General features: G+C 38.6%; 1 protein-coding gene across 1 annotated transcript in view; it reads right to left on the reverse strand.

Moving 5' to 3' along the window:
- LOC146316545 (pleckstrin homology domain-containing family A member 7-like) overlaps positions 1–20313 on the reverse strand; it is a 189911-nt gene that overhangs the window by 93016 nt on the left and 76582 nt on the right. The window contains exon 4 of the mRNA XM_084735068.1: positions 6111–6194. Coding sequence (XP_084591194.1) covers positions 6111–6194 — 84 coding nt within the window. The remainder of the gene's footprint in view (positions 1–6110; positions 6195–20313) is intronic.

Raw genomic sequence — 20313 nt, forward strand, 5'->3', positions numbered from 1 at the left:
TAGTCACGTGTGCATTCAACTGGTGTTCCAAAGCCATAATGTATTACCCTCGAGGATGTTCTTTAACTGTGAGGATAAAGATTGTTCTTCAGTACTGCTGATGGTACTCAGCTGTGCCTTGCATAATCACGCCCAAGAATGTCCTCCAGTACATCAATGTAATATTACACTGAGGCAGAAAAGTATTACACCTTCAAGTGCACATCCTCTAGAAACCAGTGGTTCACTCTGTCCTGCGCAGAATTCACCATTTATTTTAATAACCATACATATACACAAACCAAGGACTGAAGTGTTCTGTGTGTGTGTTTGTGTGTTCTGCACTGACACATTATCATAGTGGCTTGGACAGGCCTGCTTCACGCCTACACAGCTGCTAATAAGACAGATCCATCAGAACACAGCCAGGGAAAATTTAACCTGCTCCCTCCTTGTCTGGGGGAGAGAGATGGACTAAAACGAGAGACAGTGAGAGAAACATAATGAAGGAGAGTGGGGGGGGGGGGGGGGCAACGACACACAGAGGAAGAAAACTAAAGGAAAGCAAGAGGAGGCGTAGAAAGATGCAGAGAGAAAGTGCAACCAGAAAAAACAATGAGACACTGAAAAGAGTCAGACTGGTAGAGGAGCTCAGCGACGATCTACTACAGTGGAAAACAGGAGGATATTAAAGATACAACAACACAAGGAGGTGTGAGAAATGGACCTCCTACCCACAGATGAAACATATTATTTACTTAGGGAAACTTTCAATGCTAAAAAAAAGGTTCCTCTAGCAGCCAAATACATTGAAATTATAGAAATGTTTCTGCATCTGTGCATCATACACATTTCTACCATTTTATTTCAGTGTTTTCATCAGTTTTTAAGGGGACAGTTCACCCTCTTGTCTGTAGTGTTATTTATCCACCTAGATCAGACCTATTCAGCTAGTGGCCGGATCCAGCCCTTTAACGACCTCAATATCATTAGGATTTTATTTAAAGTTCATAGGTGTTAATATTGTTTTTTAGAAGATCATCATTTTACTAGTAGGTTAATTAGCCCAATTATTGTTTCTGTTGTTAACTCATGCTGTTTAAAATTTCGGAGAGTAAAACTGAATGAAAAATGTTAAATGGCACATTGTGTTAATTGCAAAACAAGCTTATTATATAGGATTACAAAGGCGCATTGCTTGCCCGGTACTTTTAACATTTCTTCTCCAACTGTGAAATCTAATTAAGAGAGATCTAATAAATTGTTTGGTTGGGGATGTCTACCTTCTCTCAAATAAACTGGAAGTAGTTTGTGCTCAGTTTGTGACGCTCAAAGCACCAAAAAACATACATTTGACCAAGTCAAAAGCAACGTCTCTTTCCAGAAATCATGGCCCAGTTACTCAAGATAATACACAGACCTTGTGAGCAGTTTCATGTAGCAACTACGTTCTTTATACGGTAAAAAAAGAAAATAGTTCCTATATGAAACTGCTCACAACACAAAGGCTGATTTTTCCACAACTCAGCAATTCACATTAAAACAATCTAGATGGATAAATAAGACTATATGCCAGAAGAAAAATAAGTATTTTTGATTTGGGGGTGAATTGTCATTTTACAGTCTCTAGAAAAAACTGCATCTCGGTGTCATTTTTGTTGTTTGTCTCAAACACTAGTAGCATCCATCTTCGGTAATTCCACACTTATTGTCACTAGAGTACCATGCACATCCAAATGAATAGGACATTGAATTTAATCAGTAGTAATCTGAGTTAATTAAAAAATAATGAATTCAAAATTATACAAAAGGGACAGACCAGGAAGATGCAGGTTTAAAGAAAAATGAGAGGTAAAGGTGTGAAAATATGGTAAAGGAAAAAGACGAGATATGAGAATAACAACAATGAACGGGGGAAAAGGGGAAAGAGAACAAAACAAACAAAAATTCTGGGAAAAGAGCTATGACAAGGAAAAAAAGTGACTGGGCTGGATGGATGGAAATAGAGGGAACAGGAAATGGAAAACAATGAGATGGTGACAGAAATGGAAAAATGAAAAGAGCTAGAAATGGAGTCCATGCAGTGGAACTTCATTACATTTTAATGTGTTTCTTCATTGGATTAGCTTCTACAAAAGCTCTATTAATTGTTCTTCACTGAATTAGTGAAGATTTGTGCAGGAAATATGTTAACTGGCAAAGGTGTGAATGTGAGGTTGTCCGTCTCTATGTGTTAGTCCTGTGACTGACTGATGACCTGTCCGAGATGTACAACGCCTCCTGCCAAACTTCAGCTGGGATCAGTTCCAGCCCCCTGCATCCCTCTACAGGATGGATGGATGGATGCAGGATGAATGCATGGATGGACAGACAAAAAGATTCAATTGCTTTTCAGCAGAGTGGAAACACTTAAGAGTCCTTGAAAGGTATCATCAAGAGTTGTTCTAAATTAAAATCCACAGTATAAAACTCTGAAAGAACTGAGTCATATGCCAACAGTGAAAAGAAGATGTGGGAGGTGAGAGAAAGATCGTAATTTTTTAGATGATGCCCTTTGTTTCTGTAATAAACACACATATCAGCATTTTTTATTTTAGTTTAACCAGCAAAAAAAATAAATAAATAAACATGCAGTGAAATAATGTCCTCATCAAGATCCCATATCATATTAGAACAACAACCTCTGCCACACATTTCAAACAGGCATATTAACACTATCTGATGGAAAGACACACTTGCAATCACCGACTTGACCCATAATATCTGCCCTCTTCCTCCCTCCTCTGAATGGCCGTGTTGTCTTTTGTTTGTGTTTTGTATTGACTGTCTCTGTTTTGTGACGTGATTTTCTCTATTATGAGCTGCAGAACAGGAACCTGCTGTAAACCAGTTTTAAGTGAGTCAGGCCTGTTTATTTTAACTGATTTTATTATGCTACTTTTAATCTTTTTCCTGTATAACTATAAATGAAAGAAAAAAGAAAATTAACAGTTGTGACTTTTATCCAAATAGTTAGAAACATTAAGCCATAACTCATGGGATTTATCAAAATTTTATCTATGGAATGATAAGTTTTGTTAAGGAGTTGATGACGTCTCAGCTGAAGCTCTGCCTCAGCTTCACAGTCTCCCACTTGTGGAACTGCGGGGTCACAAAACCAGACAGGAGGTCAAGTAAAAACTGAGTGAGAGAGTCACAAGAAAACCTCCACAGGCCCTCTTGAATTAAGAGCTATTCTGTCATCGTGTACACGTACAGACTTTAAATGTTCTGCACTCCCATGAAGAAGTTTTAAGGGTAACCAAACTCCATACACACAACAAACCTATACAGGTTTAATCAGCCACAGTAAGTAAAGCAATTCTGCTTAGCTTTATTTATTCAGGAAATCTTGTTGACATCAATATTTATAATGCCTGAGACCAAATTATATATACACAAGATCACAGCAAGACAAGACAGTCACACAACACAATCATCACACACAGAGAGACACTGATTAGAACAATTATTATTATTATAAAAGTATCAGGGAGGAAAACTTCCTGATAGGAATAATGACTAAGTGTTTCTAACTTTAGGTTAGAGGTGGAAGGTATAGCAAGTACACCTTACTATGTACACCTGTATACACTTTCATTTCCAATATGTTCTGCAGACAAATGCATGGTGGGTTGGAAAATGGTATATCCAAAAAAAAAAATTGCTGAACAAAATCCGAGGAAAATACAGGTAAATACAGCATTTTATTGCTGCTGCTTTTTAAGCTTGATAGACACATTTTTATATGACCCTTCCATTCCTAGTGCTTCAAAAGCACTGCTGGAAAGGAATGAATTCACGTCTATTTTCCGAATGTTTTATGCTTTAACCAAATGCATTCTGCAGGCTGTCACTCAAATTTGACTGGACTGCCTCCCAGGAGTATATGCAGTCTGAATAGTGGAAAACTGTTAAACATGTATCTGCATTTTCAGTAACCAAACTGGTTTACAGAAAAGTGCCAGAAGCAAGTTTTGACACTCCCGAACAAATCAACCCCACTGAGTACATAAGTTCCTTAAAAGGCCTCCAACTGAAGCAACACATTGCTTGAGGTTTTTGTTCATTCTACATCACAAAGTGGAGCAGCAAGAGAAAAGAGTGTCCCATCCCTTGTAACTGAGAGTCTCTCTATTGTGGTGAAAGTCTGGTGTCGGGTTTAGTTGCTGGCAGGAAATCTTTGGCCAAACAAAGCCCTGAGAGTGCAATACAAACTGTCTCCTAAACAGCCATGAGTAAGCACTCTGACTTGTTTATCCCACAGAGACCTGCGCTCACCAGCTCTCTAAAAGTGATCAAGTGTCGTGGGCTGCCAAATGAAGGTAAACATCAGTGTGTTGAGAGCAATTAACTGATGATAGGTCACACTGTGATATCTGTGTACTGAAAGGATTTTAGAAACAACTCACTGATATCAGGAACAAATAATGTGCACAAAATGAATTACAAAATCGTGAACTGCAACTTTAAATAATATCTAATAATTAATCTGAAATTGCCTGATCAAAAAAATCTATTTATATAGTAATAGTTCTTTTAAGTTGTACTCACAATGAGACATTTTGCTTAAAAATACAGTAGCCGATATTGTACTATCTTCACAGACAAGAATTAAATCTGAGCACCTGACATTGTTCACACAAAAAAAACACCTTCCAGTTTAGACAGTCATAATAAAAACTTTTAGAAAACAAATCAATGGGACACTTCTATTGTGCAGAATTTATAGGACATGAAATGTGTTTAGCAACTGTTCCACAGCCACTCGACTCAAGATAAGCATTTACGAGTTAAAAGATACACCTTCAAGTAGGTAGCCCCGCTGTAATGGAGATGCACAACCCTGCCGAACAGCCCTGACACAGCAGGTCAAACTGATTCAGCCAAAGTCAGCATGTGTATGGACAAGGGGAAAAAGAGTTGCAGAAGTTACCAATGGAAGCAACAAGCCTTCATTGCCTCCATTTGAAAACTAGTGTATCAACCTGAGCGTCAAGTCTCCATCACTGCCGATTGGAGCCGGAGCCAATAAATACGTGTGACTACTTGCAGAGTCATTTGACCCAGGAATTAATGTAATTTGTACCCTTTCCCAGTGGTTGTTAGTGGGTTAGTTCTGTGCAGTGTAAAAGGGGCAACACAGTACTTGTCCACTAAACATGAAGCTACAGCCAGCAGCATATTAACACTTTATATCAAACAGAAAAAAAAGTGTAAAACCAACAACTTGTGGTTTTACCGGATGCAATTTGCAGGACTAATTCTAGGCCAGGAGTAATGACTTCCCAGAGTGTTGACATCACCTTCCATTTTTATGCTAAGCTATGCTAACCAGCTGCTAGCTGTAGCTTCATATTTAACAGACAGATATATGAGTGGTGTTGATCTTCTCATCTAACTTTCAGCAAGGCAGTGAAAAAGAAAAAAACACTCAACTAAAAGTGCATTTAGCTGTACTCTCAAACTCTAATGGTCCAAACAGGAGGAGGAGAGAGCAACATTAAAATTACACCTGCTATAGCATCACTAAACAGTATAAACCCTCCGACAGCACCGCATGTCCTTGACTAATCCACCAAGACTTTCTCCTTTCACTTCTATCTTTAAAAGGCAGCCCTGGTGAAATGAAAGGCCCACATATTCACTTAAAACTACTTTTTAAACCTCCATCTACACACTCAAGAAAGAAGTATAACCTGCTAAACTTCTAAAAGAATATTCAAATGATAATTTTAGGGCACAGGGAAATGTTTTCAAAGCCATTGTCACATAGAAAGTCTGAGATATTACATTATAACAAAGCATAAAACAGTCAAAACTACAAGAGCAGAGAAGGATTTTCTTTGCCAGATCAGCATCATTTCATCACTTATAAGACAGTGATAAAACAAACATCTCACAACTTGGCATTCAAGCCATAGATAAAAACAGAAAAACATTTCCGCCAATTTTAGTGTTGCTTTATCTCAAAACAGCTGGAGAAAGTCAATATGGCTCAGTGTATCTGATATCAAATCATTCTTTTCAACAACAGTTTTTTTTATTATTATTGCTGGGGCTGCAGAGAAGTAAGAAACTCAATAACTCACTGTTCTTGCAGGATAAAATCCAGGTTCTCGGGAGAAATCTGTCCGGTCACAGGATGGCGAAACGTCGTGCTCCTCTGGTTATGACTGGAGTGACAGAGGGAGGAGAGAGAGGAGACAAAATTAGCAACCTCGGTTGCACTGTAAACAGTGTGAGGGCATCACCCTGGATTTTCACCCCCGCTGTGTTCACGAGTACAGCGCACACAAGCCGATCATTCCCCGGAGGAGTAGCGGGCTTAGGAGCTCTGTCCAACCTCTCCACCCTGATGGGCCCTGATGTCCCTGACTTTCCCAACCCCGTGTAGAATGTGAGGGGTGGCTGCAGGACGCCCACCCCGCCCAGTTCACCCCACCCAACCCGTCCTGTACAGCTTGTGTGGACTAAAATGTTGGGCTCAGCACAAAACGCTGGACAGTGCAGGCATGGGCCTCCATCAGTTATAGACTCAGTGAAGCAGCGTGTAAAAGCATTTGACAGGGTAAACAACAAGGGGTGGCATGGAGGGTCACAGTGAGGGTGTGTGTGTGTGTTGTGGGGGTTAAGAGAACTGTCCTACAATTCAACAGGAGCTTGAATGTTTCACAGCAGAGAGCTGACAATGACTTCTGTGATGTTACTGATGTTTTGACTGAAGTTTCACAGCTCTGAATTCAATGAACAAAGAGGGTGACTGACAGCACAATAAAAACAAAAAACTAACAACATTTTGCAAAAAAAAACCAAAACAATAATAATAATTTTAAAGAGTAAATGCTTTCTAGTGTTTGACACTTTTTGTTGGGTTGACATTGAATTAATTAAATTAATCACCAACTATTTTGATAATCAATTAATCAACTTGATTTTTTTTTTAAGAAAAAAAGTCAAAATTCTCCAATTTCAGCTTCTTAAATGTAAATATTTCCTGGTTTCTTTAGTCCTCCATGACAAGAAACTAAATATCTTTGGTTTGAGTACAAAACAAGACATTTGAGGACGCCATCTTGGGCTTCAGTACTCAGTGATGAACATCTCTCATCATTTTCTGATATTTTATAGACCAAGCAACTAATCAATTAATCAAGCAAATAAGTGACAGAGTAATTGACAATTAAAATATTCATTAGTTGCAGCCCTATACAGTAGTACTGAAACAAATCCTCAGTCCTTTTGATAAGTTGATCAACAGAGCAAGCAACATTCATCCTGGAAAATACTATAGTTGCAACACTCAATCAATTTGTTGTTGTCAACTATCTATTATTTTTTGAGAAAAAAGTTAAAATTCTCTTATACAAGATCCTTAAATGTGTATATTTTAGCAGCAATACTTTTGTAAACTCAATACCTTTGGGTTTTCTTTGGAATATGAACAAATTTGAGGATGTAATCTTGGGTTTTTAGAAACAGTGAACGATATCTTTCACCATTTTCCAACATTTTATAGACCAAATAACAACTAATTAATTAAGAAAATAATCAACAGATTAATTGACAGTAAAAAAAAAAAAAATAATAATAATAAAAATCACTATCATATATATATATCTTTGGGGTTTGGATTGTTGCTTGAACAAATTGTGATGACATTTTTCACTATTTCAACAAGAAACTGATTCTTTAGAAAAAGTAAATAGTAGTGAAAATAACCAATAAGTTGGTCCTAAAAAATAAGCTAATATAAATAACTTTTGGATTTCAAAAATATGTCAAATTAACCCTTAACCCTCCTGCCAATTGAATAAATATACACCCTTTAGATATTAACATATTTGCACACTCAAGAACTTTATATGGAGTTACAACAGGGCCTCACAAACATATAACAGCAGCTGAAGTGCTGCATACAGTTTGCCACAGAATCACAAACGACACAAAACAACAGATTGCAGTAGAACTGCTTAGCAGTCACCAGCAGAAGCACAACACTGATGAGAAACACCATGCACGCTCAGCAAACAAACCCCATGTGTGTGTAAAGGTTCAGAAACCTTTCCCCATCTCCAACAACAATCAATACGTAGTAACGCTGTTTTCCATTCAGCAGCAGCTCACATTACTCCTCCTGTACAGATTCCCGCTTGATGTAGCAGAAGATCAAATCCTTCAGGACTACAGGGTTTCCCAGGAGACCCGGTGACATGGCAGCAGCAGGCTCCATACCAGGGACTTACAATGCCATTATTAACTCACAGCACGACACCTAAACACAACATGTCACATGAAACTGGTCACATCTAAATGCACTGTGTGCAGAAGCCTCAGCTCATACTGATGTCTGTTACAGTGCTCTGTCCTGACAGCTGAGCCACCTCCACCTCCACAGCTACTATTACTATTACTAATAACAGTAACACTAACATGGACATGATGGTTACTTACTAAAAGCATATTTTGCCTTGAGTTGAATTCTAGCTTGCCACTGTTTTGTTTGTTTTTCCAAATTTGGATTCCTGGTTCCAGAAAGTGACAGTGAAGCCCAGAAGGAGCTGATGTGGGTGTAGTCGTCTGACATATTTGTCAATCAAACACCCAAGCATACCAATCTTCAGGCCCTACTGTCAGGGAAGCTACTTTCAAAGCATTGTTTCTGGAATTACTTCACACAGGAACAAAATAAACCACAGCAAAGCCACCCTCAAGAGAAATCTAAAGCTACTTCAGTTCAAACACTGTAAAGAAAATGATCAAACTCATTATGTATGTGATATGAAATTAAAACAAAATACGATACAGAAATTCAGGATGAAAGAAAAAGGGGGGAGGGCTGGTCACAGGGAGGTTATTCAATCTATATATAATAATCCAGGAGCCCTGGGTCACAGTGACCTTTCAGCGCTGTAACTTACATCACTACATTTTGTTTAAGAGCGAGTGGGCATTTCTATTAGGAGACTGCAGACGGAGTCGCCCTTTCAACCAACACAAGATGACATATCTTGAAACACTCACAGATATGATTTACAAACTATAAAGTGACTGTGCTGGTTGTATTTGGCCTTTTCTCCTGCTGCTGGCTTCATAATGTCAACATTCTCCACTGCTGCAGGCTGTGTGTTGGGCTGTCAGGTACTAAGCAAAAAAAAAAAAAAGACATCCAGAGCATAACGCAAAGAATTTATAGTTTTCATAAGCCTTGACGAATCACTCTGGGCAGCCCAGAGGGGACTGTGCTCACATTTACACATGAATGTTTGACAGCTGGCCATAAAAAAATCTCCTCAGAGTGAAATGCAAAAACCAGGTATTGAGGAGCATGAAGAACCTTTGCTCCCAATCCACAAGAGAGGAGAGCAGCACAGTACTGGAGATGGCGTTAGTCATGCTGCCAGTCTCTCAGCACAAAAACACCCAGTGCTCTAGATAGTAGCATCCCTCAGTGGGATACGCTCACTATTTCAACATAACAAGGAGCTGTGCAGCCTAGTTGGAGGTGCTGGAAGAATTAATTATTGTCTGGATAGGAAGGAATTATAATCGATCAGTCGAAAGCATAAAAAGGAAAAACAGGTTGTCCTGACAGGCCTCTGAGTCATGAGTTATGACTGAGAGACGCTCTCCTTTGCAGAGCTGCTACAAATTCAACACATATGCTAAACAGCAGCCGCAGTGTGTCAGCGCTGTTTTACTGAGAAACAGCTACTCGGGTTAATGCAGGTGATCTCATGCATGTACAGATCTGGAGGAAGATGTTACAGCCTGTTAAAAGCATAGTTTCAGATCATCTGAAGTGAGGCTGTATGAGGTACTCATCCACAGTCCGTGTATTACTTACAGTAGATGGTGGTCCCAGAATTAGAATATTTTCACTGCTTTACCTTGCAGTCGACAGGAAACCGTTGTTATATAAACCACAGGTCAGTCTCTCGAAACCAACCAGACTCTACTGGCAGAATCAGTAATTTTATCTTGCAGAATACAGAAGCTGCTGGTCTACCACTGCCTTAATTGATTAGTTTGTTTTTGTTAATAGTCACACAGTAACACAAACAGATTGACCAGTCGAAGGCAGCGGTAGACCAGCAACTCTTGTATTGTCAAAAATATCAATACATATTGATTCTGAGCATATGAACTGCTTTAAATGCTCATTATTCAAAGTATTGACACTCTGGTATCAGCTGCCCTTCTCACTCTTTTCTCTCCGACAATGAGCTGACACACACACCACTGCAGTGACCACATACCTCCACCTGCTCTCTCCTATTCACAGTGCTGTCTACTTCTCGTCACTTGTCTCATTTGCCCCGGTTGAATATTCATTGTCATATTATGGCCTTGCTATATTTATCTTTTCATTAAAAAACTCAAATTTTAAAATTACAGTATTATAACAAGAAAAATTTACTGATTCTGCCAATGGAGTCGGGTTGGTTTGGAGAGAGTGATATAACGTCAGTTCCCCATCTGAAAAGACTGACAGCACGGTAAAGCAGTGACAACAATCTAAATGTAGCGTACACTTGAACTAATATGGATTTTTTTCAGGTGGCTAAACCACTTTTAGTTACTGACCCTGTCCACAGCAGTATACTGATTAGATCCTACACCAGTACTCCTCCTGCTTCTTTAAACTGGGGGCGTGGAAACCGCCATCTACTGTAACTAACACACTGACTACCACATACAACTCCAAATAATCTGAACTATGCCTTTAAATCACTGAGGAAAAAATGTATTGTTAATACCCTACAACAAAAAATGTCTCACAAATGTTTTTTGTTTTTTTTAACATTGTTGTCATAACCATTTTTCTTTCATCCATAATGGCTGAATTTTCAGAATCTAATAAGAAAACGGAGGAAAATTAAATATAAATATGATCAGTTTTTAGCTATGGTGATACATTCTTAAAATTATACATTTTAAAAGTTATGAATATTTATGGAAAAATTATTTGGTGGATTGTGAGAAAGGATTGCATTAAAAAATCAGAATTACATTTGGCAGGGAAATGTTACATAAATTACATTAGTGGGAAATTATGCTCACAGGATTAATACACCATTAACATCATTATTCCATTAATTCCATTAATGGTTTATTATGTTAATGTGAATCCATCCCACTAAAAGCAGTGCTACTCAGCGAGGTAAAATGCTGTTAAAATGCTCCAGTGTGAATGTGACGCAGGGAACCTTTGTCTTTAGAAATATTAAACAAAATGCCGTGTCATAAGACAATAAATCGACACGACACACGAGTTAAAAAATAATGCCATTTATGCCACGATGACAGCCATAAAACCATCTGTCATTCACACAAATGTGTAAGAAGTAATAGATGCTTGCAGAATTCATAACGATGCTTTGAAATTAAATGCAATATGTTAAACCCATTAATTCGGATCGCTCTGCCAGATGATTAAATGGTAAAGAGGTATTTATGGCTGCTGAAGACAGAGTCACCTCAAATCCTCTCAGCAGTAAATTCAGATATTGATCGCGCACATTCAAACAAAGGCTTGTTTATTTCTGAGCTGATATGTGAAGCACCTCTCCTGGGAAACTGATAAATCCACGTCTGATTGCTCACAGAATATGAATGGGAACAGCATGTCAGTGTCCTGGGAGGTTGTTTATCAGCAGCTATGATTTCACTCTGCAGCGAGGTTCAAAATAGTACAAGATATAAGAGACATGATAGTGTCATTTTCAGAGGAGCTGTGACAGAGATGACCTGGGCTGTAAAGGAAAAAAATGTTGGGAGTAGCACTTAAAGCTTTATATAGCACCCTTTTAACAATGCCCTTTAATACTGGTAATAAAAGACCTGCTCACAATGTACCTTACATCTCTAGGTCCATTTGCCATCTGGTGCATTTTAGCTATTTTTCTTACTCTCACAGCAAGATGTGTCCAGTGCAGCCTCTGTAGAGTTGGATAAGTATGAGTGTCTAAAACAGAAATGGTAACAGTCATAATTTGGGCCAGTTGCTCAGATTTAACGAGCAAAAGGCTTCTAACTGAAGTGAACATTTTATACAATTTTAAGAACAAGACATTAACAGAAGAACAAAACTAATACTTTCGCTATCTCCATTATGTGAGGCCGTTTATTAAATGGGGTAAACTCACTGGTGACTGAAGTAGAATTGGAGGCAGTAAAGGGAATAACCATAAAGTTAATACTGCACTATTGAATATTCTTCTATGAACAACGGAGCAAATGACAATGTGTAATGTGAAAAGGCAGGTGGAACTCAAAGAAAATTATCACCCATCTGTGCAGTTTCCCTCAGCTCTATGATGCATTTTAGTGTCTTTCAGCTTATTGCTTTGGTCCAGCCACACATCAGGCAGCTGCATTCAGTGAAATAAGCGCTGATAAACCCTGTGTGCAGTCGTCAGATTGTCAAACACCAATGCTAACACAGCCATTTCAGTTTTAACATGATTTAGTTTCCTGTGGCTCAGGGAATGAATTTCTCGGTTGCCGCCCCCTCAGTTTGGAAAGCGAGGGAATGTGTGAATCTGGACAGCTAGATCAACGTTATATACGCTTGTCTCCTCTTCACTGCACTGCTGGATCCACTGACTCTCTCTATCAAAGACCTTAAATATGATAAAAAAGATTTTTGTGGGTCATGATAATGAGAACCCTTCACAAAATAATGACTTCTTATCTCAAAATTACAATTATTTAACATATTAACTCATTATTTTGTGATACTAACTTATTATATGCCACACAATATGACATCATAGACTGACTTCTGACTGACCTAAAGTGTGCCTTAACTTAGTGTTAACAAATTAGGGAAACAAATGAACAAAAATAAAGTCATCCTTAACCCTTGTTATGTTGAATTCATTGCATTTCTGTGGACTTCATTGTTTTACTTGATGCCCTTGCTGCCTCGGCACTTGCTCTTTGCGCCCTCAAAAAATTGACTCAAACACCAAAGTGGCCTTGCAAACTAAAATGATGAAATTTCAGAACAGCAATGGATTTTTCTGTGGCTAAAAGATTAATGTAGCTATAACAACAGCATTTTATCACAGAAAAAAATGGAATATAGTGATAAGTTACAAGGGATCAAATATATTATCCAGTTCATACCATGGCCACTTGTCGACAAACTGCCATATGTCATCAAAATAAACATATTTGCTGTTCATTAACTTAGGTAACAAAAATTCTGATTTACATGTAAAAATTCATTTCAGGTACATGAAAACTTTTGCTGTTTTTATTACCAGAGGTCGGTGTGCACCAAGCATCTGATAGGAGGAAGGGTAATGTTTCACAAAGCTGGGCTGAGAGATTTATGACCCAAACAAATTTTAAAATCAGGGGTTCATCAAACACATTAAATGCCCCTGACCATCTGCCAACTGACTGACTGATTTTCACATTAGTGCTGCAACACCCATATATAACTGCTGACTCACAGAAAGTTATCAGAAAACAGGAGGTGCTCTTGTTTTTATGATGCAACTGTCTGTTTCTGAGACATGAGGGTGTTTGTTTTTATAAGTCCTCTTGTGTGATTTTGTGTGTCTGAATTCCAGGAGTGGTGCATTATCTCATTTCACAGGCTGAAGGTTGCTGTATGATAAGAGGAAGAGATGAAGTGTGTCCTGACTCACTTTACATGAACAAAGGCTTACAAAGGCATTCAGAATGTAGTCCATGTGGCTCAGATGAGAATATACTGTACATGCTCGAAGGCTTTGAATTCAAAGCTTCAGCTCAGCCTTTCATTGTGTTCCTCATGTATGATAGGCTATCTCATATTATTCCACTGTAGCACACTGTGGCTCAGAGGTAAGTGCACCTGAAACACAGCATCAGCTAAAAGCATACAGCGCTGCTGTAAAATTGTATTCCACTCATCCAACCACTTCTGTTGTCCCACAAAGTTTCATCTTCAAGGACAGCTGAGGCACTACTCTACCTCCCCCTGCAAGCTCTCCAAGCCATGAGAGACTTACATAACTAGCATATCATTAAAACAGCTCTCAAAAAAGTCCAGTGATTAAAATAAACCACTTGATGCCGACACTATGCATGCAGCTTTCCATGTACAGTGTGGTGTTTACCTGCAGCGTGGCGGTGACGACTCTGGAATGAAGACTGGTTGAGTCAGAGTCGGCACAGCATGCATGGGGCTGAGTATTATAAGAAAACGTTGAATAGGCTACTGGAGTTCATACAATACTTGTCATCTGTAGTACTGATTTTATGCTGATAAGAAAACAATGGTATTCTGTGATATTTTACTTTGAGAAAGCAATATTTTCTAAAGTGGCTTCTGTATTAAAATAATGTCTGTCAATGTTTGTTTGGCTGCACCATAAACAGAAACACCAGTTGCTTTTCTGTTGTATTTCTGACAGACTAACTGCTTAAGGGACCTGTGAGCTGCAGTATTGAACCGCACTTTCTGTTACCACTATTAACTACATGTGGCACAAAATCAACCGGAACTGAAATCTTTAAATTGCAATATACAACATTCACTGCCCCTAGATGTCTCACTCAAGCATCAACACCTGAGGACATCTGAACTATGCAACGCTGATCAAATATGCATCAAGATTTTGTCACTGAATTGCCTGTTTCTTGCCTGAAATGCTTTCAGAAACACATTTGAGTGTACTGTTGCACTGTAACATTGAAAACAGATGCAGGGAGGACAGAGAAGGGCTCACATGGACGTGTGCCTGGACCGGCTATCAAAACAGAGAACAGAGGCGCTCAGAGTACAACATGCACAGCGGGAGTGTGACTTCATTCTTTGCTCAGGACATCATTACTCCTCTACATCTTTACAGAGCAAATATTCTAATTTATTCATTAGAATAAACCCCTTGAGATGCAGGGTTCAATGTTAATGTTTTTCTTCATCTGCCCGGTCAGAGAAGTGGGTCAGAAATCTCCTTGCTTAAGTCAGTTTACACTTGTTCCTGTACACATATTTCATTCATTAGCAGCATCAAATAGTAATGAAGATTAAAGTTAACTGCCATGTTTAATCTAGTCTGATCAAACACTAACTAGGAAATACCTGACAGTTTTTGATGCCTGGTGCTGTGAAATTTCATGCAGTATTAAAAAACTATTGAGGTTTGATAGCCTTAAACATTAACTACAATAGTGAGGTGAACTGCAAAACATTTGAAGGAAGGAATTTCAAACAACACTCCTGACTTCTGTAGGATCAACACATAAAAGGGAGACTTTTTCAGCATCTACAAGCAGTTGGAAAGAACAACATTTCCTCTACAAGGAGTGAGTCCACACTCCATGCAGAGATCCATCAGTTTTAACTTGCATGTTCACTGTCATTCATAAAAAAAAGATGTCAAGCTAAAACATGTTATCATGAATCATTTCCTCAGACTGCCTGCAACATATTAGTCCAACAAATTAATCAAACTTGCAGAGTCATCCCTCTCACCACTCGTGTCAGTTTGAATTCTCAAATCTGAAGCCAAAGTTGAGGGCACAAATTCTGCTCCATCTGCTTCAGCAGGGTTTCTCAGATCATGAAACCAACTGAAGACTGTGATTGCACCAATCAGCTGATCTCAGATATACTGTATATAGATTTTTTGTGATTTTGACACGTGTCTCAGCACTGATGTCAGCAGGGAACATACGCCTCATCAAAATCATCAAATTTATCACAGTTTCCAGTCTGTGCACCTGAGATGTTGACAGAAAAGTCATATAACAGCTTGTGTTTAAAAAAATAACTATTCTAACAGAGAATCAAGACAAAGTGGCTCTTCACTTTGCTGTCTGACAAAAAGCACCAATGACATCTCTCCCTTTCACTCCAACATCCACTCTTTGACTTTAATTTGGGGTTCTGTGACACAAGACAGAAATCTAAAAGAAGATTTACAACTAGTGCTGTCATGCCATGTATTTCTTGACCAAACACAGGAACACAAACAAGCTGTTAAGACAAAATGGCTCGTTACTTTGTCATCTGAGAAAAAGCAAAGCTCCAAAGACCACTCTGCCTTTCATGCAGTTCGCTATTTTAATTTCATGATTGTTTTGTCTTCTATTCATCTCTGTTTATCAGAACGGCTCCCCTGCAGCTGAGGCAGACTTTGTTTCCTACTCAAAAGCAGGCATGACGTTCAGGATTTAAATTGAACCCTCCTCTTACAAGACAACCCTGACCACTGAGCGGCTGTCAGCTGGTGAGCTCTGTGCCTCTGCGTTTGACTTTTCTGCCCCCGTCGACATCCACATGACATTTATGAGGGACGGATTGTAAACCTCTGGGGTTACGTAAACACGGCGCTGTCCATGACAGCACTCGCAAAACACATCTCACCCCTCATGCAAACACACATGATCACACATGCCGCACATGATCTCTCTAGCTGGCACATACTGCACCTGCTGAGTCACATGACTGTCACCCTGTTTTTCAAGGAACTCCAGCTACTTTACTTCTGTTTATCCCTGTAGCCAAGTTACAGATAAACCAAGCAGTGCTTTTAAAATGATTACTCACTCAAATTAAGTACCAACAAATTGGATAACTCATTAATTGTTTAAGTAATTTATCAAGCAAAACTGCTGGTGTGAGTTTTTCAGCTATGAGAATAGCGACAACTGCTGATAGTGGGTCTTTTCATACATGGCAACATATGGAAAACTGTTTTAAAACTACCGTAATTTTAATAGTTTTTTGGGGGGGTTATTTTGTCATTTGTTTATAATCTGTCATCGTGCTGAGGCTGGTGGTGGAAGCACAATGAAATCATGATGGGAAAACGTAAATATAAAATTTTCTCTTCTCGAAGTTTATGACAAACCGCCAAAAACGAGTCGGTGAGATGCAGCGGTGAATCATTTGCATCTGAAGAACAGGCTTTGTCGAGGGTTTCTTTGTAAGACCAAAAGACTGCATTAAGAACCCTTTTCATCCAATGGACCCTTTTGAGAAAAATAATTTTCTGAGGATTGTTGAAGTCCTCAAAGAACTCTTTCATCAAGGGTTTTTTGTACCTTGATAGAAAACGGTTCTTGGTAGAAACCCCAGGTGGGTTCTAGATAAACCCCTTGGAATATAGAAGGGTTCTTGTTAGCACCCCGTTGGAGAGGGTTCTGGATGGAACCATTACAACATAGAAGGGTTCTCTGTAGAACCTCTCATAGAGGGTTCGGGGCAAAAATATCCCAGATGGTTCTATGTAACATCTTTTACTCTCGGTTTTGGGTAGAACTCTCTGAAGGATTCCAAGTGGAACCTTTATAAAAGGTTGTACCAGGAACCAAAAAGGGTTCTCTTGTGGGGACGAGCTGAAGAAGCCCTAATGGTTCTAGTTAGCACTTTTATTTCTGAGGGTCTACCTTGTCTAGTCCACTCAAATAACCAGGAACAGCCTGTGTTGAAGACAGAAAATGAATCAGGGACAGACCTGAGGTTGAAGACAGGTCATGTAATTCTCCCTTGAGTGGATGATTGATGAGGGAAAAATAGCAAAATAAATAAATAATAAACTAATATAACAATAAATTCAAATGTCAATTAGATGGTAACCTGCATGAGAAATAAGGGAAAACCACTAAATATCTTTATAAACTGAATATCTTTGGCAGCAGAACTGTTGCTTGGAGCAACAAGCTATATGAAGACATCAACTTGTCTTTTCCTGGGAATTATGATGGACATTTTATGACATTTTATCGACTAAATGTTGTCAGCTAATGTGAAAAATAATCAACACATTAATAAAATATAAAGAATAATCACTACTAGCCATTCTGGAACCAAATTGAAAGTCTAGTTTGAATCTTTTTTACTCTTTATCCTCTTGCCAAAAAGAGTTGGCATATCTTGATAATCAATGTCCCTTCAGACTCTGTGTGAAATGGTGCCAATTGTTTTATAGTCACACATCAAACTGTCACTCGGATATTTTTCAGACATTTACTCTGCCGCTCGTTCGCATTGAGTAATGATTGGCTGACAGTAATCTTTATAACTGCCTGATTGATAAGATGAATACCTAAACAAGCGAAGGGTGGAAATAACAAAGAGGTCTAATATGAGTCCACTTCTGTAATGTTTAGTTTTTTTGTCTTTAAAGTATCTCCATACTGAATCAAATTAAAACTCTAATTAACTTTTTACGTTAATTACAGTTGAAATTAATACTGAACGTCCTCTGGAGGAGCTAGTGTCTGTTTTTGTGTCGTGAAAAAATCATTCATAATCTTGTAGAGGGCGTAGATGTTTATAAAGGTTAAATTGAGAAATATGTTGGCTGGCAATAAGACAGTCAGTCAATCAATGAACTCCATCTCCAGAGTGCGTACTGTCAGAGCAGTGGGCTTTTGTTTTCAGGATATCAGGCTTAACTTTACATCAACAGACAACAGACAGAGCAGGACTCGTCACCATTTTGTTAATCTGCTTTCATTGTTTCTGTAATAATTCATGCTATCTCTGGTTTATGGCAGGCCTTGACATTAAGCTTTTCAGCTTGACAGAAATGTTTTACTTGCCCGACAGCCAAATTTATTTGTCCAAAATGAAAAATGTAGGCCTATTACAAGATGAGGATTTGGACAATTGTGATATTATATTAATAATAAGATCAGAGCATTTTCACAGTATAGTGGCTTGGTTTTATATTTTTTATCCAATTCTATTCTGAATTTAATTGATTGTCTGTATTCTTAACATGAAGGAACCAGAACTCTCAATTTATTATGCAATCCTGTGTTGTAAAAAGATAATAATTTTGATAACCTACATAACCTTGACAGGTGAGTACTTTTGCTGCAGCGATGGAGATAAATACTATCACCTCTGTTTAGTACACCCGAAACCGAACTGGCCACGCCTTCCCCTCCAACAAAGGTGAGCTTGTGGGCAGCCTTTTGTGTGTAGCGCAGTGGGTTTGTTGTCAAAGTGAGTTGTTCCAGGTGTGTGTGAGGGATAGTTACGTCACTTTAGTCAGCCACAAAGTGTGTAGATAAGCTCAGGTTGCAGTGTAATAGTTAGTGAATGGTTGTGAGTTTTGTTTGCTACCACGGAGAAGAAGAGAAAGCAGACGATCACTAATGTCAAAACCTGTATGGTATCTCATCTTTTTCTTATTTGTAATCACTCAGTGAATTTGTTGAGTGTTAATCAATACTGTTTTCACAGTTCTACAGTTGCTTCCAGCAACAACCTCAGAGGCCAACATCCATCTTCAGCGTTTATTGGAAATGTGCTGAAGACTTGTTGTATAGATTTTTTTCCTTAATCGTTTCAGCGTTACGACACAAACTTTCATACAAAATGTATACCACAATCTCAGAAAATGTTTAAACAGACTGAAAAGGAGGACCACAACAAAACTGACCTACAGTAAATGGTCTGGTAATACTTTCAGCAAGCTTTAAGTAAAATGTATTACAACCCTGAAACGTTGTGTAAAACATGAGTAAAAAAAAATAGAATGCAACGATTTGCAAAACCTCTTCGATCACACAGTGCAAAGATAAGATATTCAATGTTCAAACTAATTAACTTTATTGTTTTTTGTAAATATATTGTTGAATTTGATGCCTCAAACATGTTCAAAAAAGCTGGCACAAGGCGGCATGTTCACTTTTTCTTTTGATAACACTCGGTAATCGTTTGGGAACTAGGACTGTTGAAGTTGTAGAAGTTAAATTGTTTCCCGTTCCTGCTTGATGTACGACTTCAAAAGTCCAGGATTTCTGTTGCCATATTTTGTGCCACACATTTTCAATGGGAGACAGGTCTGGGCTGCAGGCAGGTCAGTCTAGAACCTGAACTCTTTTACTGCAAATCCACACTGTTGTAACACGTGCAGATTGTGTCTTGGCTTTGTCCTGCAGAAATAAGCAGGGACATCCCTGAAAAGGACATCATCTGGATGGCAGCATATGTTGCTTCAAAACCTGTACCTTCTTGCATTAATAGGGCCTTCACAATTAGGTAACAGTTACCCATGATGCCATGGGCACTAACACACACCCACAACATCACAGATGCTGTCTTTTGAAGTCAGCGCTGGTAACAATCTGGATGGTCCTTCTCCCCTTTAAGGAGGTCACCACATCTGTGATTTCCGAAAACAATATGGACCCTTCAGCCCACACATTACATATCTTTTCTTTGTCCTGTATTCAGTTGAATACAAGTCGAAAAGAATTTGCAAATAATCGCATTCTGTTTTTGTTCACAACAACATCCCAGCTTTTTTGTAGCACAAAGACAACAAAAAC

This window comes from Lutjanus erythropterus, chromosome 13 (genome assembly GCF_056507025.1).
Source record: "Lutjanus erythropterus isolate fLutEry1 chromosome 13, fLutEry1.hap2, whole genome shotgun sequence".
Classification (NCBI taxonomy): domain Eukaryota; kingdom Metazoa; phylum Chordata; class Actinopteri; order Lutjaniformes; family Lutjanidae; genus Lutjanus; species Lutjanus erythropterus.